This window comes from Mobula hypostoma, chromosome 11, assembly GCF_963921235.1.
Source record: "Mobula hypostoma chromosome 11, sMobHyp1.1, whole genome shotgun sequence".
NCBI lineage: Eukaryota > Metazoa > Chordata > Chondrichthyes > Myliobatiformes > Myliobatidae > Mobula > Mobula hypostoma.
Genome location: NC_086107.1, coordinates 26,158,988 through 26,186,819, shown reverse-complemented (window position 1 = coordinate 26,186,819; position 27,832 = coordinate 26,158,988). Strand labels below are relative to the sequence as shown.

At 37.5% G+C, this 27,832-nt stretch overlaps 1 protein-coding gene across 2 annotated transcripts in view; it reads right to left on the bottom strand.

Annotated features, from left to right (window-relative positions):
* The window catches only part of ext2 (exostosin glycosyltransferase 2), a 165,667-nt gene that overhangs the window by 4,547 nt on the left and 133,288 nt on the right, over positions 1–27,832 (bottom strand). For both annotated transcript variants that reach the window (XM_063061769.1, XM_063061770.1), the window contains 3 exons: positions 5,766–5,909; positions 1,451–1,579; positions 470–552 (listed from right to left, as the gene is read on the bottom strand). In XM_063061769.1, coding sequence (XP_062917839.1) covers positions 470–552; positions 1,451–1,579; positions 5,766–5,909 — 356 coding nt within the window. The remainder of the gene's footprint in view (positions 1–469; positions 553–1,450; positions 1,580–5,765; positions 5,910–27,832) is intronic.

The following is a 27,832-nucleotide window of genomic DNA, read 5'->3' as shown; positions in this document are numbered from 1 at the left end:
ATTATTTCATAGTTAGGGCTTATAGCAAAACTAAACAGTGAAATATAGAGATACAAAATGCATTAACTGTTATGTCTGTCTCAGCCAGGCATAGATTGTAAGAGACACATATAAAAACCCAAAAATAAAAGTGGACTCTCCCTTTAATATGATTCTGACAATTCAATTTTAAACAAAATATACAAGTCCTTTTGCAATAAGTTCTGAATATCTAAATATCTACCCATCTAAATTATGAATAAAGAGTTTGAAATTTAGGAGCCCATTGTGTTCAAATACAAACAGATTTAAATGATTCCTATATCAATGATTTAAGTACACAGTGCAGAATTTTCACTGCTGCACAAGGCAGTGACTAACATTTTCTGACAGGGCTATAAATCTGGAACCAGTCATGCATGTTTTTCTTGGGCTCTTCTGAAATGGCAGTCTCAAGCTGTTAAATACATGCAAGGAATGGAGCACTTACCGTTCCACCATATGGGTCTGGTCCAGTGACAGTCCATCAATTGCAGTGCACTCCGGGCACTTGAACTTTTTACGTGGGGTTACCTGCATGTCACAATAATTCCAACAATATTAATGGCACGTTTAATCCAGCTAGATGTTCAAGCACGCTTGCAGTGTAATGTGAGAGCACCATCCTTTCAGAACAGTTTGCTCAAGTTCCATCTGGCTCACTATGGCATATTTCAATTCACAAGAGATCAATAAAATTACTAGAATGCTTTCACATTCATTGAAAGTGTGTGACAACAACCCATTTAAAATCCACTTAATGATTGTTTTCACACTTCCAGGCGCCTTATACAAGCACTGGTCTCCCTATGATCACAAGGTGATGAAATGTTGCTTCCCCTTCTTTGATATTGCCTCATAACCTATGCCTGTTTTCTTATTAAGTTGACTGACAGATTCTACGAATATTTTGAGATTCTAAAGGTGACAAAGTTTATAACACCCATGTGGCTTTTCCCATTTCTTTTAATTCACAAAGCTCCTTATATAAACTTCACAACGCTAGTACCTTTTCAAGGTTGTTTTTAACAAACATTAAAGACTATAAAAATTGTTGCTTGAAAGCTTACAAAAGGAAATACAAGACAAAAAGTGACAAGGATTTTTATTTCACACCATAGAAAATGAGGAGAAGTAGTGGAGACAGATTCGACTGTAACATTCCAATCAGATCTGGATAAAATAAAAATTGCAGAGCTATGGGGAGAAGGTGCAAGAGTAATTGGACTAGCTGTTCTTCTATAAAGTCAGTATGAATTAAATAGGTCAAGTGGCTTTCTTTGATGCTGAAAGCATTCTGTGATTTAAGTTTACATTCTCAGCTTCTTGAATACTTTAAAGCAAACTTATTTTAAATTGAACACACTTTTTATGAAGAGGTGAGTTTAATACCTTTTAGTGATTTCATATCGTTGGCCTTTCAGCAACTGACCTTAATTGGAGCTTTTCCCGTCATGTTGGCTACCAAGAAGTTCATAGCAATATCCTCACAGTTCATGTGATCATCCACCCAATTTTTAATATCTCCTGGCATCTTGTAGGTGTACAAATAATTAAAATACTAAGACAAAAAAAAATCACAGATAACTATTAGAGACTATTAATTTAAACTGGCTAATTCATGAAGAGTTGGCATGGGATTCATTAATCACAGTTTTCTTTTCAAGTTTCAGTAACCTCAAGCCTGTCTAGAATCTCCTCTAGTCCTATTTCCCTCCTGGTTCTGATTCTAGCCTATTGAGTATCAGTTCAAAGTGCTAAGCACTGGACCTTAAATCTATGATTCTCCACTCTGATCTTCTCTAAGATATTGCCTAAAACATCCCTTGATCAACCCTTTTGCAACTACTCCAGGAATATGGCTCAGTTCAATACAAGATTTTGATAATGTCTCTTATGAACTACGTTACATTATTTTATTACATTAAATGTAGTACACAAATAAGAGTAATGAATGTCTTAAATTCTGCGATAAACATTTGATCATTTTAAATGTCCAAGAATTTGTTCCCTTCAAACTCCTTAAAACTCTGCATGTATGATTGTCCATAAGCAAAAGATGCTCATGGCTAAGTAATGACAAAAGATTCTGCATGTCCAAGTTTAAAAAAAATAATAAACAATGAAAATATCATATTTTAAATTAATTTCTACCAGTAAAGAATCTGATGGACAACCTTAGACAGAATAAGCATGCATGATGAAGGGCACCAACTGCAACATAGGCTCGTAAATTAGGTGAACTTTTGCATGGATTTTGTTTTTGTGTTGAATGAGAATTTAAAAACTGAGTAGAAACAAGCTTGGAGGAGTGAGTACAGTACACAAATCTTTGAACATGGCAGGTCCAATGAGAAAATTGTGAAAGAGAAGTTATGGGATCCAACATTTTATTGTTAGAAAATATATAACTAAGGAAGGCATGCCAAAGCTTTATAAAACCTATTTAGGCTCAGTTGAAATAAGGTGCTAGTTCTGGTCTTACACCTTAGGAAGGATATTGACAATTTTATCAAGAAAAGTTCCATTATCTGATGGATATTCAGAAACGGGGGCTATTTCCCCATTTAAAACAAGGGTTAAAAAGGATTTGATCAAGGTATCCAAAAATCCTGAAGCCTAAAAACAGAGAAATTCTTTCCCAGTTACAAAGCAGAAAATTGTAGGAGCAACACACATAAACATTGCTGGTGAACGCAGCAGGCCAGGCAGCATTTATAGGAAGAGGTACAGTTGACGTTTCGGGCCGAGACCCTTCATCAGGACTAACTGAAAGAAGAGATACTAAGAGATTTGAAAGCAGGAAACTGTAGGAGCATTTTCCTCTACAAAGACTTGTGGCATAGACTGCACTGACAGATTGGGTAGCAGACTGAAAAATAATATTCAAATTAGAAATGCATAAACACTTACAGGGAAGAGATTTACAGAGTCCTGAAGGAAGAGAGTTAGATAATTAAAGATGACCGACCAAATCATCAGCATAAGCACATTGTGCCAAGCAGCCTCCAGTTATATATTATCCTTTCAATAAAAAGCCTTGATTTATTTTGAATACCAAAGCCCATGAAAAAATATCATTTGGACTTTATGTGAGAAGTATGCTAAAATACACCATTCCTCCATTAATTAAGGGCAGAGTACTACAAGGTTACATGGGGCCCCTGACAGGATGCAACACTCTTAAAAAAATACTAATCGGTTTTCTTCCTATACTTTACTTCTGAGATGCAACGGGACTTGGGAGTCCTCGTACAGGATACCCTTAAGGTTAATCTCCAGGTTGAGTCGGTGGTGAAGAAGGCGAATGCAATGTTGGCATTCAATAGAGTATAGGAGCAGGGATGTGATGTTGAGGCTCTATAAGGAGCTGGTAAGACCTCACTTGGAGTATTGTCGGCAGTTTTGGTCTTATTTAAGAAAGGATGTGCTGACGTTGGAAAGGGTACAGAGAAGATTCACTAGAATGATTCCAGGAATGAGAGGGTTAACATATGAGGAATGTTTGTCCGTTCTTGGATTGTATTCCTTGGAGTTTAGAAGAATGAGGGGAGACCTCATAGAAACATTTCGAATGTTGAAAGGCATGGACAGAGTGGATATGGCAAAGTTGTTTCCCATGATGGGGGAGTCTAGTATGAAGGTCATGACTTAAAGGATTGAAGGGCACCCATTCAGAACAGAAATGCGAAGAAATTTTTTTAGCCGGAGGGTGGTGAATCTATGGAATTTGTTGCCATGGCAGTAGTGAGGACAAGTCATTGGGTGTATTTAACGGCAGAGATTGATAGGTATCCGAGTAGCCAGGGCATCAAAGGTTATGGTGAGAAGGCGGGGGAGTGGGACTAAATAGGAGAATGGATCAGCTCATGATAAAATGGCAGAGCAGACTTGATGGGCCGAATGGCCAACTTCTGCTCCTTTGTCTTATGGTCTTTATCTTATCAATATTATTGTTTATTAAATATATTAAAATATATTCAATATTTTCCTCTTATTTGACATGGTTTACCTTTTCCTTAAGTATATAAAGTACTGATATCAAGACTTATTTTACAAACCAATTTTAACTAATTCTTTCTCAGCACTGCCAAAATGAAGAGACCCCTTACTTCCAGTCTTTGTTTTAGACTTGTAAGTTTGGTATCACCTAATGCTTAACCATCTCACTTCATGTAGAACTGAACTGATATAGTGCCTTGTATTGACATCTTTACATATGCAAAACATATCAGTTATAGTACATTCAAAATTATGAGCAGAAATTCTTAGGGTTTCTACAGCTGCTATCTGTTCAGTTCTATCAGGACCACTGCCACAATTCACCATTCTTTTTCATGTCATTTACTTAAATTGATTTTCAATTTATACACATTTTAATAATTTGTCATGAAACAAAACTAAATACAATTATCCTTGAATGCAATTCACTCAACTATTATTGGAAACAGGGATTCTTGGACAGCTTAGAAACGGGCTTTCTTGGGAACGTTTGTCCATGTGACGATGACACATATCTTCACCAATCCCATTTAACTGCATTGTCTCCTTTTCCTCTAACCCCTTTTTTTTCAAGAATCTGTCTAAATGCCTTTGACACACTGGAATTGTACAGTATCCGCCTCTACTACCTACTCTGGCATCTTGTTTTAGATATTTACCATCCTCTGCATGAAAAAAAACACACCTTAAATTTTTACTCTCTCACGTGTGCTCTATGGCTCCAGCAGTTCTGCCTTATAACTTCAGCAGTCCTTCCCTGCAAAAAAGCCAATCTCTGTCCCATCTATGCCTCATGTAATTTAAAAAAAAACTCTATAAGGTTACCCCTCAGCTCTCAAAGTGTATCACCTCACAGTTTTTATGTTATTAACTCCACAATAAATCCACCTTTCTTGCTGCATAAGGATATCTCTTTAATGAAAGTGTTTAGCAGAAGCCATATGCGTAAGTTAATTGTTTTTTTTTGTCCTACTAGCTTGAACAGGATATTACTTTTTGAAATTCACTCAGAATTTATCCACAGAACCCACTTGTCATAACCAGTTTAATACAACATACTCTCTGCTAAAATGTCCTTTTGTTTTAGAATCTGTTTTCTAATCACGAGTTTTTTATGTTTCATACATTTCCACAATTTGATGACCCCTTATTTAGATCCTCCCTGTTTTCAGCCTGCCTGAAATCATACATATTAACACCTGTCTTAATACTGACGCTTTAATATCCAATTTGATATTTTGATGATGGTAATGGTCAAATGGCAATAATATTTCTTGTAATCCCAATCTCACCATTAAGCATTAAGACATAATTTCACCAAATTATACCTAATTATAAATAAATCTCAAATATGTGCATGAACCTCTCACTTCGAAAATTTCAATACCCATCTCATTGTACATTGTAACAAGAATTCTCCCTGAACAGTTGTCCTCAGTTACTGTGTTGTCCTTTCAATCATTTTCAATTGGCACTTTTAATGGCATCACATGTTTCCAACAAGCTGGCTCATACATTCCTTTAAAATTAATTCAGTTGTTTTATTTAATGTCAGAACTTTCCCCATAAACTGAATAAGAATTAATTCATACAGTATATTGACAAACTACAACTCATTATTATTCCAATCAGTGAATTTTTGTATTTTCATTGTACTACATAATGTATTTGAACCTTCCTGATGACAAATAATGTTCACAACTATATTCAATCTCATGTTAGCATGGTTTTGAAATACATTATACCTTGTGGTAGAAAGCAGCTCCTGTTAATACCATTGAGACCTCATTTGTCCATTCTGATTCATATTTCCATTTGCTTGTCTCTTGGTCCCACAAATGAAGTCGACCAGGGTACCCCACCAGCCTGTCAGGGAACTCGCGCCATACCTACAGTAGTTGAAAATTCCAAACATTGTTACTGGCTTGAGCCAGGATAACAAAATCTATTGATTCTGTTATTAATCTCAGTTATCTATTGTGAATTTTCTTTAACTCCTCTGAAATTACCATTATGCACACTAATTAGATACGACTTGTGTCAATATTACATTTTGTCATTAAAATTAATACAAATCAACATTAGCTGGAAATGCACAGCAAGTCAGGAAGCAAATGTGGAAAGAAAATAGAGGTGATGTTTCAGGTTGAAACTTTTCATCGGAACAGAAAAAGAAAATTTGTCTAAATGCCAGAGAAGGCGGGAGATGGCAATACGTGGAATAAAGGGAATATCTGTAACAGGTTGAGATGACATAGCCATTACACTGACAATCTCCTTTGTATACTGTTTTTCTAGTATTTTGTTTCTATTTCAAATTTTCTGCAACTGTAATTTTAATTTTCTTTTTTTTTTAATTTTATTTTTATTTGGATAAGGAATTCACAAATATCATGTACTTTTTTCACACATATAACCTTTTCCATTTTTTTATATATATAAAACTATAATTATTTATACATTCTTAAGTACACATTGAGATGATATAAAAGGAAATTAGACACTTAAATAGATAATTATGTACTGTGGTAATTCTAATCTATTAGGCTAAGTAATGGTATTAGTTGTTAAGAAAAATAGTAATAATAGTTTCCATATAACTCCTCTGGACCATTTCCACTGGTCCAAAATGTTGTATGTAAGCCTATGTAACAACCATTGTAGGTGTTTATATCCTAATTTGTTCATGCTTGCTCCTGCCCGCAGACATAATTATCCAATCCCTATGTACTTATTTACTTAATTTTTCATTTTTTATCCCTTTCCCAAATCTTCCCCTTTACTTGTGTTAATTCTCTATTTTCCAAAAGAAAATAAAAAAAAGACATTTAGACTAGGGGTGTTTACGTTAGCAATATTACTGTATTGATGAGAAGAGCAGTATAAATCATTAGGAGAGTCATCTAAAGTCTGCTCGCATTGGGGTTATATATTCAATCCATTTATTCCAGATTTGATAAAATTTTTCTTTTTGAATTCTCAGGGAGTAAGTCAACTTTTCCATTTTAAATATTTCCAAGATAATTTCGTGCCAATCTTCTAATGTAGGTGGTATTGGATTTAGCCACTTTCTAGTGATTGATTTCTTACTTGCCGCTAAGAGGGCCTGCAGCAACTTTATATCTTCCTTCTGTTCAAGAAACAATACATGCCCCAAATAGAGCGTCTCAAAGTTCAGAGGTATCTGGGACCTAAGTACCTTAACTAATGTTCTACGAATACCTTCCCAATATAGACTTAATTTAGGGCAATCCCAGAAAATATGAAAATGATTTGCCTCCTTGGAGCCGCACCTTCTCCAACACGTCACGTTTGTATCTTTATATTTTTCCTTGAAGTATCTTATAATGTTTTTCCAACAATGTTCTCTCCAAGTCAAAGAATTAGTCGAGGACCATTGAAAGCTGCAGATTTTCCCCCAAGCCTCCTCTGAAAGTACCAACCCTGCTTCTTTCTCCCACTTCTCTTTAATATACAGTGTATTTACATTTTTAGCATGGGAGAGTGCATTATATAATCGAGAAACTGATTTACTAGGTATTGAACTGCAAGTCGAATTCAGAATCTTGAAAAATTCTAATTCTACTGTTGATAGGTCTATATATCGACAACTCTGGTTAACATAGTTTCGTACTTGAAGGTACCTAAAAAAGTCATTGTGTTCTAGGCCATGTTTGTCCTGTAGGATTTGGAAACTTTGTAATACTCTTTCATCTATAAATGAGAGGTAGGTTGTAAGACCTTTCTTTATCCATAGCTCAAATCTTTTATCTCCTCTGTTGGGAAGGAATTCGGTATCATATGCACACCATCTAAAGAGTTTTAACATGTTATTAATTCCACATGAATTAACCACCTTCTGCCATACTTTTAATGTAAGATTTATCCAACTGTTTTTAAATTTTTCCAACTGGGCCATCAATCCTTTGTCAGCTATTTAGGCCTGTAGAGGAAAACTGTCAACTAATCCAAATTCTATTTCCTTCCATCTAGCCTTATATTCCCTATTACACCAATATAACGAGAGGTTATCTGTGAGGCATAAAAACAATTTCTCAGGCAAGGAAGAACCATACCTCCTCCTTCCTTCCCTAACTGTAAGGTGTTATATCGAATTCTAGGTTTCTTTCCTTGCCAAATGAAGCGGGAAATCCATTTGTCCCATTCCCTGAATTGATTATCATCCACCTCCACCAGTAAAGTACGGAAAAGATACAATAACCGAGGAAGAATATTCATTTTTATAGTATTTATCCTTGAATTTAAACTTAAAAAGGGGATAAGATTCCATCTACGCATATCTGCTTTTATCTCTGAGATTAATGGCCCATAATTTACCTGTGACAGTGTTGAAAGATCCTTCGGCAGGGTTATTCCTAAATATTTTAATGATTTAGCTTCCCACTTAAGATCGTATGTATCCTGCAATTTTTTGGATGGTGTATAATTTAGGGACATAACCTGCGTTTTCTTTACATTTATTTTATAACCTGATATTTTCCCAAAGTCATCCTACAGTGTAAACAATCCTATAAATGATTTTTCTGGTTCACTCGGATAAACCAAAACATCATCTGCGAATAACGCCACTTTCTGTTCAATCCCTGCCACCTTGATACCTTTTACAATTTCGCTCTGTATTATTAGTTGGGCAAGCGGTTCAATATATAGCGCAAAAAGGAGAGGAGAAATTGGGCATCCCTGTCTAGTGCCTCTCTCTAAGATGAAGGAGTCAGAGAGGTCCCCATTTATCTTAATTCGGGCTGTAGGGCTGTCATATAGAGTCTGAATTACTTTAATAAACTTTTCTTGAAAGCCGAATCTTCCTAACACTCTGTATAGGAATGCCCAACTAACCGAATCAAAAGCTTTCTCAGCGTCCAATCCTACTACCATTGTCTCTGTCTCGTTCTTATTAACCTGTTCTAATATGTGCAGAGTTCTCCTTATGTTGTCCTGTGTTTGTCTTTGTTGAATAAATCCAGTCTGGTCTAAATGGATTAGGCCAGGTAAAAGCTTTTCCAATCTGCGCGCTAATATAGATGTAAATAGTTTGTAATCTAAATTAAGAACAGTAATTGGCTGATAATTGCCACATTCTAGTTTATCTTTACCCTCTTTAGGAATAACTGAAATAATCACTACTCTCCAGGAAGGTGGAGTTTCTCCTCTCTGCAAGATCCAATTAAAGGTGTTAAGTAGTAATGGGGCTAACTGTGTCTACAGGGACTTGTACCACTCTGAGGTAAAACCATCAGAACCCGGGGACTTTCCAGCCTTTAACCTAGAGATGGCCATGTTCAGTTCTTTGACAGTTACTGGTTCTAATAAACTTTCATTTTGTAAATCTGTAAGTTTAGGTAGACCTAAAAAATTCAATACACTGTCTATATAGGGCTCATTGGGGGCCCAGGGTTGGGAGTACAGCTCTCGATAATATGTTTCAAAACTCTCTTGAATTTTCCCTATTGTACTCTCCACAAGCTTTGTCTTTGGATTCTTTATTTTATGAATTGTATTGTCTGCTTGTTGTTTTCGTAATTTATATGCTAATAATCTAGCTGATTTACCTCCTACTTCATAATTCTTTTGTCTCAGGTAAAGAAACTTTCTTTGAGTTTCCAACGTATAAATATCATCAATTTCACTTTGCAATTTCCTAATTTCCTGTTTTCGATTTGAATTACTTTTGTTGCTATCTACAACTTGAAGTTGTTTTAATTTTCCTTGAAGGTCTGCTAATTTTTGTGCATTGATTTTTTTCATGTGAGTGGTAATGGAAATAATTTTCCCTCTCAGTACAGCTTTCAATGTATCCCATAAGATCACTGGTGATGTTTCTCCCGTGTCATTAAGGCGTAATTTTAATTTTCATTCACTGACAATCAATATTTGCTACCTAACCCTTCAGGTCAGAGGTCAGCATCGAGCAAACTACATCTTTATTGAGGAATGATACCTACATTTTCTAATAAGTAGTTATAATTCTGTGACCAGTTTCTTTTCTATATTAAAATATTGTCACAAGCTGGGGAAGGGTTGCATTAGACCTGATCAGGCCAACTTGACCCTAACCAGAAGCAAACTTGGGCTCCTTCTGGCCTTAGAACGCTTTTCGAAACTACAGCAGGCAGACATCAATTTTCCTTTTTTTTTCAAAATTTGTAAACTCTGGCAAAGAAAAGCAGCATAATATTAATTAAAGTTCAGGTTGCTTAGAAGCGGCAATCAATCAAAAAAGGGAATTCAATGGTAGAGCCTGTGTTGACAATACAGTATTGGTTCCACAATACAGCTTCAGTACAGCGAACACTAGAAACTATTGTGCTGTAGTAATGAGCAGACTGTGAATATAAAATTAAAAAAAACATGTTTTTAAATATCAAGGATAAATTTTGAAACAGTCTGTCAATTATCTTCTTCCACTTGCACCTACTGCAAACATACATATCACGAAGGGTTATCAAAATTCACTGCCCATTCTAAGATATCACCAATAACATTTTTTGTTATTTAGATTTCCAACTCTCCCTCTACTCTGCAATTAAAAATATGCTAGTTTTTCTACTTTACTAGTTCTGAAAAAAAAAATCACTGTTTTTCTCTCCACAGGTGCCGCCTGACCTGCTGGGCATCTCCAGCTTTTAATGCCAGACATCTTAGCATTGATTTGACAGTGCACTGAAATGAATGGAACTCCCAATAACGTTGCTCTCCCCAAGTACTGAAACTCAGCCCAATTATGTTGTATTCAGGTCTCAGGAATGAGACCTAAGCCCAGATTCAATACTCAAATCTCTATCTGCTTACAATCATATTGATAATTTGTGGTAGTTTATGCATGATCCCATCCCATAATCAGTGAGTCCTGGGGTTGATGCCCAATTGTCGGTAAAGTCCAGAGAGCAAAGCTGTAGGTTGAGGTCTAAAGCATAGCAAGTCCAAATTTTAAGTTATTAGTTTGCATAAAGGTTGAATATCAAAGCCGGATACATATATCATACACAGCTGCATGCAATTAGACTTGTATAGAAACACTATTTGCAAAATGCTAAGTGATGTGAAGTCTGAGCAAAGATTACAGCATTTGTTTAGCATTATCATTAACATGCTTTATTAAAAAAAAGAAAATCAAGTATAAGAATGAAACGAAAGGACTGCTTAATGGACTCTTAATTACTTCAAAGACTACTGTGCAGATTAAAGGATCAGTTTATGATTATAAACATAGGCTATACCATGACAGACCGGATCATAATTACCAAGTCAACTGCCGTTCAATAAGAATCTGCAATTAACTGGCTTTTGTCAATGTCTTTTCACATGCAGTTTCCCACTAATTTTCATTTCATATGCAGAAGCATGAAGTTTTATTGGACTGCTAATTTGAAACATAAGCAACATGAAAAAGGACTCCAGAAGAAAGCATGCTCATGGAAACATAGGAAGATTGCAAATAGGCTATATTTGTACAGCACCCAGCATACACTATGAACAGGCCCTGGAAATAAAGAGTCAAGGTGGTTGGTTTAAAAGTGCGCTATCCACATGCATTTTGAACTTCTTTCCTTTATTGCAAAACAGTAACAAAAGTTTAGCTCCTCTTAAATTTCAATGTATGAAAAGTTTTTTTTTTAAACCGAAGAAATCAACAGTGAAAATTCGAAAAATATCACACCATCAGGTCATGACAATCCTTCATATTAGGTGGGTTATTATTTGATCTGCAATATTTGTGTTTTAAATAATGATCCATCACCTGAATTCAAAGTCCAGAAATCCATTAACGTGTTTTAAAAGAGTTTCAGAATTAGAGTTAGAGTTGCAGTACAGAAACAGTCCCTTCCGGCCCTATGAGCCCACGCCGTGCAATTACACCCATGTGATCAATTAACTTACTAATCCACAAGTCTTTTCAGAATGTGCAAGGAAACTGGAGTACCCAAAGGAAACCCATGCAGTCACAGGGAGAACATACAAACTCCTTATAGACAGTAGTGGATTTGAACCCAGGTCACTGGTCCTTCAACAGAAATACGCTAACTGCTGCATTACCATGACGCCACTTTTAGGCAAAGATATCACAAACATGAAAACTAAAGCTAAAGTTAAAAACAAATTTGTTTGTCTAAACCAGCACCCTCAAATTAGCAGTTTGTGTGAATATCATTCTATTTCCTTGAGAAACAAACAGTTCTTTTTTACTCCATCCAAGTTAAAAATAACCATCCTTCCCTCAAGATTTCAACAAACTTTAAATTCTTGGCATCCTCTGATAATATCTTTTTAGTTTGATTATTTCTGATTTTTGTGCAATAAATTCAAAGCTCCAGTAATTACCAGTCAACACAAATTTTGCCAATGAGAATGATCATTTCAAGGGATGAGCTGAAGGGGCTGTTTCTGTGCTGTATTTAGAACTTCATAGTTGCATAAATTTAGTACTTTAATTTGATGTATAGCATATGATTCCAATTTTTGAAACAAATAAAATTGATAATTATAGTTAAATAAAATCTTTTATATGTCTATCCCATATTCATGGCACATTATTCTTTATAGCTGAAGTCATCAAAAGCAATGTATAACACCAAGAACTTTTGGGTTAAACAAGGGGAGATTTAAAAAAAAATGTAATTCCCAGATGACAACATTCAAGTAGGAATGCAAAATGATTTGTACCTCAATAAAAGATTAAAATGTCAATTTACTGTTTTGTAACTACTGTCATGCAGCAGATCTAATCACAAATTTTCATAAATCAGTTTTAATTCCTCTTCCTACAGCACGGTTGAAAATACTTATTTGGTCTGCTGATACTTCAGAATTCTTCTTTCAAACAAGAGGAATGCAGAATTTAATTGTGCATTGCTTCTCAAGGAATGCTCATATATAACAATCAACATCAATGGAATGATTACAATACATCTCTACATGATGAAATGAAGTCCGATATATTTTCATTTTTTAAACAGATTTATCTGCTCTATTTCTGTGGTTAAAATGCAAAGCTATAGTTTCTCCCCCACTCTAGTAATTGTACGATGTTCAATCAAAACAATATTGTGAAACAAAAAATATTCCATATCATTTATATTCTTAACTTAAACCAGCAGATCAATGATACAAGTTTAAAACCATACACAGACCCCAAACTGCATAATCACAACAGCATAATCACATTCTCTAAAATACCTCGATGTGAGGCTGTTAAACTAAATTTTGTGAATCTATTCAAATCAAAGTAATGCATGACATTTTCAATAATTTGGAAGAAAAGATTTAAAAGACAATAGACTGGTTTACTTCTTATTTTAAGGATATCTTTTTTTATACAGCATCTTATTACATCTGCTGGAAATACCCCATAAAAACAGTGTAATTCCCTGGTTAAGATTTTCACTGTTATGCTGTAGGTATTTCATTTTAGCAGTTCTGTAAGAGCAGTCTGTTCTGTTTTCAGGTTGCTTGGGATTGACTGAGATACGGGCCTTTGTTATTCAATTTAGGCCTGTGGTGTCAACTAATCAGGATGGTGGAAATGGGAGAAGGTTCTGGAGAACGCTGGGCGGAAAGGATTATTTTGTGAGGGAACTGGTGTGGATTGAGGTCTTTTTGGCGGGAGCTGAGAGAAGACAGGAGGGAAGATGCACAAGGTGCTTTGTGCAGATGAATGGCTTCAAGGAGGAAGGAACAATACTCCCATGGGAGAGCCCGTGTGTTCGAGATGGATTTCGAGTGACATTTGGAAGGTGGTGCATGCTTTCATGCAGACAGAGAGCCCAGCACGAGTTACAGACAACTTTAAGATGAGCTCCAACTTTTGTGCACATTTGTTTAATTATAAAGGGTCCTTCTTGTTTTTTTCTTCTTCAATATCTCTTTGGTTAAATTAGTGTTCATAAATATACTTTCTTTATAACTGTATGGAGTGTATGATCTGTTATTTCTTGCTGACAGGCGATTGCGGGGGTTGGAGGGGTAGGCAGTACATCTCACAGCATTCATATGAACCAGAATTTGGGTGGGCAAGACGTTCCAACCTCATGGGTTTGACAGAACCACAGTCATACACATGCTAGACATACGGAACCTGAGAAAGGTAGCTTCCTCGCCACAGAATCCAGTGGCTGTTAGCAAGGGGCTAATAAGCTGCACTTCCAGAGACACCCAGTAGAAAGGGGTTTCAATAGCAGAAATATACAATGAATTATTGAAGTGAATTTATTAAACCATAAGACACAGGAGAAGAATTAGGCTATTCAGCCCATCAAGTCTGCTCTGCCTTTTTGATCATGGTTGATTTATTTTCCTTCACAATGCCCATCTTGCCTTCTCCTCCAACCTGATGGCATGAATACCGATTTCCACGTCCGGAAAAAAAACCCTCTCCCTCTCCTCTTTTTCTATTCCCCACTCTGGCCCCTGGCCTTTTCTCACCTGCCTATCACCTTCCTCTGGATCTCCTCCACCTCCCTTTTTTCTATGGTTGACTCTCCTCTCCTATTAGATTCTTTCCTCTCCAGCCTTTTTCTTTTCCTACCCATCTGGCTTTACCTATCACCTTCTAGCTATCCTCCTTCTCCCCCCCCACCTTTTTATTCTGTTGTCTTCACCCAAACGGTGACTGTTTATAAACTTCCATTGATGCTGCCTGACTTGCTGAGTTCATGCAGCACTTTGTGAATGTAGCCTTGGAACCTTTGCTGCCCTTACTAATCAAGAATCTCTGCTTTAAATATAACCAATTACTTGTCCTCCATAGCCATCTGTGGCAATGAATTCCAGAGATTCACCATCCTCTGGCTAAAGCAACGCCTCATTATCTCTGTTCTAAAGAAATGTCCTTGCCTGCTGAGACCATGGTCCTAGACACTCTATTCATTTTGGTGAACCAATGATATGCTTATAGCTATAGCTCTGCTTGCAGAAACTGTCTGAGGGACCGAAAAAAAAACGTACTTCCCACAAACGCTCTTCACTTTCAATTTCATAACATGTCCCATACATGAAAGATAGTGGATCATATTTTCTAAGGCATATCTCCTCTATGCTGCTTTTCTATTCCTTCCTGAACCATTTGTTAAAAATCTTACTAAAATAAAAAAAACTAATGGAGGTATGTCTTGCCTATTTAAGATGCTGATTGGCCAGAAAAATGTTTATGTGGTAAAGAGAAAAAAAAATTACCACTGAGGCCATTTGCCCGATCTTATCTATACCAGTCAAAAGAGGGCAATCCAGAACTAGATCATAACACCGTAGGCTTTGCCTCAAGAACATATCTATATACCTTTAAAATGTAATATGCTTTTGCTACTACCACCTTTTCATTTCAAGTGAATTCCAAAACTCCACCACATTTTGGAAGAGAAAAAAAATCTCCCCTTTGATGTTTGACCCCTTCACATAGAAAACAAGGTCCTTTCCATTTTAATCTGGGTCCCATGACTCAATTGTCCTCACTAGCCTCCCTTATTTCAAAGAAAATAACCTCAGCTATCTTAATTGCTCCTTGCAGCAAAATATGTTCAGTTTCAGCAACATCCTTGTAAATATACTTTAGAGCCTCCCCAGTGCACAACTTCCCTGTAACATGATGACCAGTACAATATGTAGTATTTAAACTGTGCCACAAATCGTACTTATTTAGTTCTTCAATGTCAACTAATAAAGAAAACCTTTTGTGTGTCTTTTTAAATCAGCTTTTCAATCTATCTTCATATTATCAAGGACCAATGGATTAACATTCCGAGGTTTCCCAAGGACTCTCAGTATTCTATTTATTATACATTCCCTGTTTCAGTACTTTTTCACAAATGCATTATCTGACAATTCCTTGGAATGATTTTGTTTGCTACCGCTCTCTTCAAATGACAAGAAAATCCAAAATTTGTATTCCCTCAAACTTTCTCATTGTCAACCAATTTTAATGCAATATGAAAACCTCCTTATCGTGTATCCCAACAATGAAGTCCTTTTGCCTGATCATACTCTCCTTATTATCCAAGAGTATTTGTAGAACATCTTCACTCTCAACTCCTGGAATTTTTTTCTGAGTGCCTCCCATTGCTCTAACACCATTGGTCACAGGTTTGCTCATGGGTGAAATGGGCACTTGTGCCCTGCGCAAAACTACAAGTTAAACCCCATGAGAACTGAGTATGGAGTGTGAATCAATGACAAGTCAATAAAGATTCCACTAATTGGCTGAATAGCCTGCCTTTTATTTTTCTGGGCAGTGAGGAAATGTTTCAACTTATGTAGGGTCCCAGCCTTATGATAAAGAAGAGTTTCCATGTGCCAAAAAGTATGACTGACAGCAAAATTGCAACAGTTTGTCTTTTGAATACACACAATAAGCTAAAATAGTTATGGATAAAAAGGGCCAACCTTTTAAATAAGTCACAGTATAATATTATTTTAAATATCTCAGTTCACTGATTTATTTTCAAAATTGCCAAAATTGTCTTAAGTGGCTCCAGGTGAATGCACAGCTGTAGTTCAACTTGTATAAAGTTTGTTAGCACATGTGATTATGATTCAGAAAATCTAGCTTGAGGGTAGAATGTATTTCCCAGCAGTTGCAATTGACATTGTTATAATCAGGAACATAAATAATATGCCAATTTTCAAGACAACAGTTTGTTTTTGCATTTGAATATATTTTTTCCATGCATTGAGTTAAATTTTATGCATATCCTAGTGAGATAATCAGCATCAGGCTTCCCACACTCAGAAAAAATGCATGACTCTCTAAGGGGTTATATTTACCTGTAATTACATAGAATTAAATTGTATTTACAGAAGAAGAGACTACTTGTATAAACTTGTATTTACTGTTGTTTATGCCCAATTGGTATTGTTGGATTTATTTGATACAAGCTTCCTTCCAGTCCTACAGTTGCAAGAAAAAGCTTGTGAACCCTTTGCAATCACCTGGTTTTCTGCATTGATTACTCATAAAATATAGTCTGATCTTCATCTAAGTCACAATAATAGACAAACACAATCTGCCTAAACTAATAACACACAAACAATTCTACTTCTTCTCATCAATACTGAGTACACCATTTAAACAATCACAGTCTAGGTTTAAGAAAGTATGGGAACCTCTGGAGTAATGCCTTCTATAAAAACTATATGGAGTCAGATGTTCCAATCAATGAGATGAGATTGGAGGTGTGTGGGTTGTAGAGGTGCCCTGCCCTATAAAAAAGACACAAAAAGTCAGGTTACTGATAGAGCCTGCTCTTCTCAAGAAAGATCTGTTTATGTGCACCATGCCTCGACCAAAACAACTTTCAGAGGACATCAGAAGAAGAATTGTAGAGAAGCATGCAGATGGAAAGGGCCACAAAAGCATTTCTAAAGACTTGAGTGTTCATCAGTCCAAAGTAAGAGAAATTATCTACAAATGGAAGAAATTCAGTACTGCTGCTACTCACCCTAGGAGTGGGCGTCCTGCAACGATCACACCAAGAGCATAACATGCAATGTTGAAGGAGGTGAAAAAGAACCCAAAGGAAACAAAAAAAGACCTGCAGAAATCTGTAAAACTTGCTAAAGTCTCTGTTCATGTGTCCACTATCAGAAAAACACAACAATGGAGGAAACCACTGCCCTTGAAAAAAAACATTGCTGCACTTCTCAATTTTGCAAATGACCACCTGGATGTTCCACAACACTTCTGGAACAATGTTCTGTGGACAGATGAGACGAAAGTTGAACTTTTGGCTGAAATACATACTGGTATGTTTTGAGGAAAAACACCAACACCAAAACCTCTCCCAACTTTGAAGCATGGTGGCACTTCGCTGCTCAGGGCCGAGAAAGCTTGCAATCATTGAGGAAACAATGAATTCAAAATTGTATCAAAATATTTTACAGGAAAGTGTCAGGGTAGCAGACTGTTACCTGAAAAGCTTGAAGGGGTGATTGATAAGTTCGTGGCCTAAGGTAGAATGAGTCAATTTTAGAAAACCTAAGCACATTTATTTTTCCTACATTTACACACTTAGTCCCGTGGTCCTGGAGCATATGGATCCCTTCTTTGTAGAAGTCGGTGTCTTGGACCTCCAGAAGTGGTCCATAGCAGGGGTGATTGAAAAGTTCATGGCCTAAGGTAGGAGATGAGTTATTAACTTCAAACTTTCTGCATTTTCACTCAAAGAGTTGAACCGCACGTCCATGTAATGAGAGCTGTAAAACTCATCTCCTTCTACCTTAGGCCATGAACTTATCAATCACCTCGGCTGTGGACCACCTGGAGGTCCAAGACGCTCTCGTTACACCCGCTGCAGTGTGCACTGTTACGCCGCTGGAGGGTCCGCCACTGCGGTGAGCCTGCGACAAGTGATGTGCGACTCAACAGCTTTATGTGACCCAGTTCATGATTCCTCATTTTTTTCCCCTGATTTTGGGTAGTTCGAACCAGCTCAGAAACATACAAGATCGGATTAGACTGTAAGCTTCAACCTGCATTTCCCAATTGAAATGAGTTTCAATAAGCAACTAAACAGATAATATTCAGAACACTATTCCTAGTTGGTTGTTGAGTGCATGTGATCCACACGCACTCATAGCCACAACAGTCACATAAATCTGTTATTGTTCACTAGTCTTTGTTGATACAGTTACTTAGCTGAAATGTGCTGCTGAATGTCGAAAGAAAATTAATGCTTCTTGACAATTTGTAGAAAGCCTGTACACATTTTTTTTTCTGCTTCTACTTATCAGTGGGATCTCCTTTCTGCTGCATTATCTGATGGTGGTGCTCATTTGTCCATTGTGAAAAGAATGTCAGATACCAGTTGGTCAGCTTGTGCAGATGCAACAAAAGCACTTCTACACAGCTTTTCTGCAATAAAGCAAGTCTTGGATGACATTTCAAATAACAATGATCAGAAAGCAGAGTGTCAACAACAGGCTCATGGACTACTTTCAACCATGAAGCTGGAAATAGGAATAATGGTCATATTGTGGGATCAAGTATTACAGCGTTTTCAAATAACCAGTTCTTCTTTGCAATCTTCTGGCCAAAACTTGAACACAGCTTGTGCACTCTATGAGTCCTTGCATGGATATATTCAAGCTATGTAGTCTACTTTTTCAGATACTGAGCAAAAAGCCAAGGATCTGATTAAGTGTGAAGATTATCAACAGCAGACTCGAAGAAAACACAAACAAAATTACGCATATGATGATTTCAGTGGTTCCAGCACTCTTGATCCACTTGTTGAATCTCAAATGCCTTCTCAGAAGTTTAAAAGCTGAACATTTCTTGCCATTATAGACAGCTTACTTTCTGCCCTGTCAAAAAGGCAGAAAGTTTATCTAAAGGTGAATGGTGTTTTTGGATTCCTTCATCAGTTACAGTCGTTTACAACTGAAGAGATTGTAAAGAGGTCATCAAATCTTATTAAATCATATCTGGAAGATCTGGAACAAAGTCTTAATGAAGAATTTCTGCAGCTTACTGAACTGTTGAAAACTGATCTTGCTTCTCATATTGGCACCAAACAAGACCTTGTAGAGTTACAGTTGTACTGTTTGATAACTGACAATTCTTTGGAGTCATGTTTTCCAAATGTAGAAAATGCTTTGCGCATCTATTTGTCATTCATGGTTACCAACTGCAGTGGAGAACGCTCATTTTCAAAACTGAAAAGGATTAAAATGAACTAAGGAGCACCATGGGTCAAAACAGATTGAACAATCTCACTCTAATAAGCATTGAACATGAACTTCTGCATGAAATAGACATTTCCAGTATCATCAACAAATTTACTCATGCTAAATCTAGAAAATCTAACTTTTAAATTGTAGTTCTGTTACTTTTGACATTTGAAATTGATGTAAGTAATACTATTACTGAAGTGTCAGACAGTTGTCGTATTATCTGGCTGTATAGCAAATGAAAAAATTGAATTACTTTACTATGCAAGTAAATAATTTATGTTTTAATACTTATGAGCATTTTTAAAATTTAGGGCCCCTTTATAACATATGCTACAGGCCCCGCACTAGCTTAATCCGGCCCTGTATAGAGGATGATCCTCCTCGCCGTTGTGCTAGTCTGATCAGCAGCTACAGGAAACATTCGGTGCTGTGACTGTGAATGATTAAACAATATGTTCATTGAAGACATGAAAAGTACAGTTTTGTGTGTTATTAGCTTAAGCAGATTGTGCTTTGTGTATTATGGTGACAGATGAAGATCAGACCATATTTTATGAATAATTAATGCAGAAAAACAGGTAATTGCGAAGGGCTCACAAATTTTTATTTTTGCAACTGTACTTAACTTTCTTTGGAAAGCAATCTGCCTTAACCATTCCTGTAGGAGCAAGAACCACATTATTGATTGGTCAAAAATTTATCAGAAAAGTGCTCGGGTTTTCGATCAAATGTGCAACAAGTTCACTTGGACTCATCACCCATTCCCTACCAGCAAGAAAACATTTGTACATTTCTGGTGACACTTCTCATTATGCTGGAGCTGTAGGATAGGGTTCTTTGAAACTACATAAAATCAGATTTTCCTTTAATTTCCCTTCCATGTTTTGTTGAAAAATGTTTCATAAGTAGCAAGGACCCACCAAAAGTTTACATCAACTATCATTAATGGACTACAAAAAGTTATCAAGGGCTGGACATAAATTACTCATACTGAAATTGCATCCAGTGCAGAAATCTAAAAGGCGCCTGGAGTTCAAACCTGTTACCTTTCTGCTTCGTGTGCCTAGTACAATGTACATTAACCAACTGACAACACAAAACAGTGGAGGAACTCAGTGAATCAGACAGCATCAATGGAGGGAAATGAACAGACAATGTTTTGGGTTAAGATCCTTCATCTAGAAGGGTCTCAATTCAACCCAATTGCCCATTTCCTTCTACAGATGTTGCTCAATCTGCTAAATCCTTCCAGTGTTTTATGTGTTGCTCCATATTTCAGCACCTGCAGTATTGTCTCTCCATTAACCAAACTTGCCTTCTAGAAGCTTTATAACTTAATATTAATATTTAGTAAGATTTTGCAAAGCAGTTTGCAAAATAAGCACATGATATAGATTCACCAGATTATTTTAATCCAGATTTCAATAAAATCAAAGGTTAATGACAAACTTTTCATCAATTGAGGGAATATTTATGCAAGTGCTATACAATTTGTTGATCTAAAAGTGCAAGATTGTAAAATAATTTCTTGAATTCTTCAACCCTCAGGCTATTACATTCAGCTGTGTAAAACAAATTTCTGGCAGGAGTATTAATTTGCAGCTGATACAATCTGGTTTATTGAGTGGCCGAGGGACGGAGTTTTACAGCCATATCTGTGGTCTGTTCATATGTACATGCACTATGCTTTCCACCCACTCAGAAACTGCTTTAAGCAGAAGCATCTGCTTTTTCAGTTGACTTCAGTTCTAGGTAACTCTAAGCAATGGTCAAATAACAATGCATCTACTTAATGACTCCTTTCACACATAGCATACATGTCATTGGCATTATACTCCATAATTTTGCCAAAATTATACAAAACAGCTCAGGAATTAGCTGGCAGAAATCCTGGGACTTTGAAAAAGGAAACAGACTTGCATTCATAGATACGGTGCATTCCTGACTTAGCGGCATGGGAAGTGGCTTCCAATTTGTAGCTAATGTACTTCAGGATAGGCATTGGAGCAACCAGAAAAAGTGAACAGTAACAAGCAAAGAAAAAATTGCAGATTTGTACTAAAACTGTTAAGGATAAATTCTAGTCATGCTGAAGGGTCTCGGACCGAAGTGTTGACTGCACTCTTTTCCATACTTTCTGCCTAGCCTGCTGAGTTCCTCCAGCATTTTGTGTGTGTTGCTTTGGATTTCCAGCATCTGCAGATTTTCCCTTGTTTGTGGATGAATTCAGGGGTAGTTTAGAGGCAACAAAGCAAGGGAATGGCATGTTATCGGCTTAAGGAATGATGGTTTGGAGGAAGAGTATCCAAATTCACAGGTAGTGTTAAGTAACAAAATGCTGAGACTTAGATGCACAGATCAGATACTGGAAGTGTCAGGGACAAAGGTGGTGCATTCCCTCAGCTTCCTAAAGGTTGAGAAAATTATTTAGCCTGCAGTTAACTGGGAAAATGTACATCTTAAAATTTGCTCTTGTAAATTTTCCAGCACTGTACATAGGAAAATCATTGAAATAAAATGCAATAATGGTTTCTGGAACAAATTGCACCAAATCAAAATTGGGTCAGGCACTTCCAGCTGCAAATCATATTTGTTTAAATTACTAATTTTTCCTACTAGATGTAGACATAATAACAATGTCTGATGCAATATATATTTCAGAATGTTAGCAGTCATTAGCTCACATTGCCTTGAACACTGGGCATTCAAAGCCTGAACACACTTTCATGTTGTTACCACTTTCCAGTTCGACAGAAGGGATTTCACCAAGCATATGGATTTAGTTTTTAAGTCACTCATACCTTTGAACATCAGCTTATCACATCCAAGCATCCATGAGTGTACTGACCCCAATCCTGCATCCACCCTCACCATCCGAACTGAAGATTCTTAATCAACTGAACCACAAGCTCCAACCATCACCACTCCCAATGGTCCTGCACACTCTCAGCTTTCTAATCACCCTTATTTTGGCTTATATATGACTCTAACCCTGAATTTATCCATGATTCATAGAACATAGAACACAGAAATCTACAGCACATTACAGGCCCTTTGGTCCATAATGTTGTGCCGACCATGTAACCTACTCTAGAAACTGCCTAGAATTACCCTACTGCATAGCCCTCCATTTTCTAAGTTCCATGTACTTATCTAAACGTCTCTTAAAAGACCCTATTGTATCTGCCTCCATGGTCGTCACCGGCAGTGCATTCCACGCACCCACCACCGTGTGAAAAACTTACCCCTGACATCCCCTCTGTACCTACTTCCAAGCACCTTAAAGCTATGCCCCCTTGTGTTCGACATTTCTGGGGAAAAGCCTCTGGCTATCCACACAATCAATGCCTCTCATCATCTTATACATCTCTATCAGGTCACCTCTCATCCTCCATCACTCCAAGGAGAAAAGGCCAATTTCACTCAACCTCTTCTCATAAGGCATATTCTCTAATCCAGGCACCATCCTTGTAAATCTCCTCTGCACTTTCTCTATAGTATCCACATCCTTCCTGTAGTGAGGTGACCAGAACTTAACACAGTACTCCAAGTGGGGTCTGACCAAGGTCTTATATAGCTGTAGCATTACCTCGTATGAACTCAGTCCCATGGTTAATGAGTGCCAACAAACCATACGCCTTCTTAACAATACTATCAACCTGACACAGGTTGAGTGTCTATGGGCACGGACCCCAAGATCTCTCTGATCCTCCACAATGTCAATAGTCTTACCATTAATACTGTATTCTGTCTTCAAATTTGACCTACCAAAATGAGCCACTTCACACTTATCTGGGTTGACTCATGCTCCTTTCCTGACAGCTGGGCTTCTTTCCCTGGACTAGTCCCAGATTTACTCATTTTCCATAGTGATCACTGCATTGATGCTAACTGAATGAAAGATCCTCCTTCCTTGTCGACGAATTCTGCACCATCTGACCCGGAGCTTCTCAGGCTGGTCCAGAAGAAGTTAGTCGTTGATCAGTACTACGCTCCACCCAATTAATGTGGCAGTGGAGATGCTGATGAATGGCACGGCTTAAATATAGGTTAGTCCCCAAGTTACACAAGGATTTTTACTGAGAACTGTCCATAAGTAAAAAATATCAGTTTTCTACAATAACCCATGTAATATAGCGTAAACAACAGGAAATCTGCAGATGCTGGAAATTCAAGCAACACACATCAAAGTTGCTGGTGAACGCAGCAGGCCAAGCAGCATCTATAGGAAGAGGCGCAGTCGACGTTTCAGGCTGAGACCCTTCGTCAGGACTAACTGAAGGAAGAGTGAATAAGGGATTTGAAAGTTGGAGGGGGAGGGGGAGATCCAAAATGATAGGAGAAGACAGGAGGGGGAGGGATAGAGCCAAGAGCTGGACAGGTGATAGGCAAAAGGGGATACGAGAGGATCATGGGACAGGAGGTCCGGGAAGAAAGACAAGGGGGGGGAGGTGACCCAGAGGATGGGCAAGAGGTATATTCAGAGGGACAGAGGGAGAAAAAGGAGAGTGAGAGAAAGAATGTGTGCATAAAAATGAGTAACAGATGGGGTACGAGGGGGACGTGGGGCCTTAGCGGAAGTTAGAGAAGTCGATGTTCATGCCATCAGGTTGGAGGCTACCCAGACGGAATATAAGGTGTTGTTCCTCCAACCTGAGTGTGGCTTCATCTCCACAGTAGAGGAAGCCGTGGACAGACATGTCAGAATGGGAATGGGATGTGGAATTAAAATGTGTGGCCACTGGGAGATCCTGCTTTCTCTGGCGGACAGAGCGTAGATGTTCAGCAAAGCGGTCTCCCAGTCTGCGTCGGGTCTCACCAATATATAAAAGGCCACATCGGGAGCACCGGACGCAGTATATCACCCCAGTCGACTCACAGGTGAAGTGATGCCTCACCTGGAAGGACTGTTTGGGGCCCTGAATGGTGGTAAGGGAGGAAGTGTAAGGGCATGTGTAGCACTTGTTCCGCTTACACAGATAAGTGCCAGGAGGGAGATCAGTGGGGAGGGATGGGGGAGACGAATGGACAAGGGAGTTGTGTAGGGAGCGATCCCTGCGGAATGCAGAGAGAGGTGGGGAGGGAAAGATGTGCTTAGTGGTGGGATCCCGTTGGAGGTGGCGGAAGTTACGGAGAATATAGTGTACCCTTGTTACAATTCTTCATTTCATTGAATAACGTTATCCATAATTAAACTAATGGGTTTACTGTAAACACTCATCAATGAATACCATGAAACTATTTCCCGAAGCTGGATTTTCATAAGTCAGGTGAGGTACTTATGAGTACATTAACTACAGGTTCCTTCTGTTTTAAATTTCAGAAACATTTGTAAAAGTTATTTTATGATATGTAGGTGTCACTGGAAAGAGGACTGAATGCACACTTCTAATTTTCCTGATTATAGGTGTGAGGTACTGCCATGATTCCCTGACTTGAAGGAAGATAATCCTAATGGTGTTTAACTTTATGTGTACAGTATTTATTGCTTAGGAGCTATGAGGCGACGCTGTAGTTTTAAATCAGAATAGTATGTGATTTGATGTAGCGGAAGGCGAAGGTGATCCCATACATTACATATTATCCTTCCAGATTGAGTTATGGGTTGCTGGTGAAGGAGGAGTTGAAAGCTTGGGGATTCTGGCTGTGGTATTAATTATCTGAGCAGCAGCTATCAGGTTTCTTGTGCATTGTTCAGGCTGCATGTATCCATATATGTGACAAGTACTCCATAATCTTCCCCGAAGACTCATAGGTGGCTAAAAGTGGGATGGAGAATCAGGAGAGACTTTAACACCTCACCTGTGCTTTAGTCCCATTATCTACGTTTTGGTCCAATTAAGATTTATTTAATCCTGAGCAAGACTGGCATTTATTATCAATCCCTTAATGTACTCTGAATTTGCTGAATCATTTCAGAAAATAGTTAATTAACCATATTGATGAGTCTTGAAACACATTTACATGATATTGCTTAATAACATCCAATTTCATTCCTTGATATGTACCAATGGAAAATGTCTCAGCTTACTAAAAGATGGATTAACAAGCTCTAGCTTGTTTTCAGATATATTCATAAAAACCTCAAATTTATATGCAGGTTTTTAAATATATATATTGAAGATTATACTGCTGCATGTTAGAAAATAACTCTCCTCAAATTGGAGCATCAGGAAAAACGTTAACTACAGGTTTTGCCATTTGAATGACAAGAGCTCCAACACCATACACTAATGAAAGTGCTGGGAATACCGTCAAATAAAGTACTGTTTTTGAAATTCAGAGACTTAGTAGCAATTTGCTACTGCGTTATGGCTGCATCATCACAGAAATATGCACACTACCTCACTCTCTTTTTAGCTCAAGTTGTGCAATTATAATGCCAACTATAGTTCAGAAACACTCTGCAAATGTACCTGAATAACATCTTTGATCAATATCTTAACATTCCTGTAGGTGAAAGAAAAATTGATGGATTCCCTCTCTTACTTATGACTTAATTAACCTACAAAGAGTGGTCTGAACTTTTGTTTTAACTATTTAAGTTTTCTGTGCTAGTTTTGATCAATGCCTTGACCTTAGTCATTTTTACCATTTCACTATTTATCTTCGAACCACTGTAAGATTAGAAGTGGAGATGCCTGCTGATGATTGCACCATATTTAATTCAATGGACAACTGTTCAGCTGAGAAATGACAGGTACCATTCGTGCCATAAGTACCAGATCATGATTTTTTTTTTCCTCTACCTAGAATTTTACTGGCTACTCAAGACACTCGCTCTGCAGAGTACACATGTCCAGATTTTTAAACACAATATCTATTCTAGTATTAAGATTACATTCTATATTCCTTCTTAAGACAGATGATGTTTCAACCTGTCACTGCTATTATAGAAACGACTTTCAAGCAATATCCAAAATTATGCACTATGCTGTAGGTGTTTTATAGAGGCCAAGTTTGCTATAGTTGGGGGAGATAGTGGGGATAAGCTCCCTCTGCATACTAAATGCTTCCAATGGTGTGTGTCTCAAATAGCTTCTGACAGCTAAGTACACCTCTTGGCCTTCACGTAAGACTTAGCTACTGAGCCCAGCACAACTATTTCTATCGATAGAAGAAATGGGCAAAGGTGGGTTACTGGCACCTTAAAACCAGTTGCTTCAGACACATAGGGCTCATCAGCTGTGGTTGGCAGCTCATCCAGGAGAAAGAAAACTCTCATCTCAAACCTCCACTCTCTTGCGGCTATACCCACTCATGGGAATGGCTTCGGGAGTAAACCCTGAGGAATAATTCGGAGCTCAAGTCTTACATTGAGTTCAACCTTGACTCAACTCCAGTGCAAAACTGTATCGGTCTCTGCCGTTCCTTTGGATTTCTCAGCTGCATGGAGAGGGGACACCTGTTACGTGAGCAAAAGCTTGCTTTCCATATTGTACAGTGCTGGCTTATGCATCATGTAGCCAGCTGGGACACAACATCCATGGTCGACCTCAAACAATGAAGGGCCTCACAGAGGCTATAACTGAGATTAACCTCAATTCATGAGAAATACCAGCATTCTCAAATTACCTTTAGTATGCATAAAAGGGCACAGCAATTTATAAATTGCCAAAGACACAGGGCTAATGTATTTAATGAAGAATCAATCCTCCCTGATGGTATTTATCTATACACATAACAAAGTGATTCTACTCATGACAAGTTCCAAGTGATGAAAGGAATCATTAGCGAGGCACAGGAGAAGAGTACGAATAAATATCCACATAGTTATCCACATATATTCCATGCCAGCTATACTGCACATCACTTCACGAAAAGAAAATGTTATCAGCGGCAATCAGTTAATTGAATGAGACAAAGTTTAGATTAACACATGCCATTTCTGCTTAAACTTGCAAATTTAAGTACTTATTTTAGTTTCCTTTGAAATTTTTATTGTAATAACCTCTTATTGGTAAGTTGTAAAGTATTTATGTGAATGTTAGATCATCATTTGGTTATGGAAAACAATGCTGAGGAACTCAATTCCATTTCTTCATTCTTTACTTTCCATGTAACAAGTGATGACAGTGTAAATATATAGTTGCAGCATTTATACAAACAATGCTTGATGATAAATGTGAAC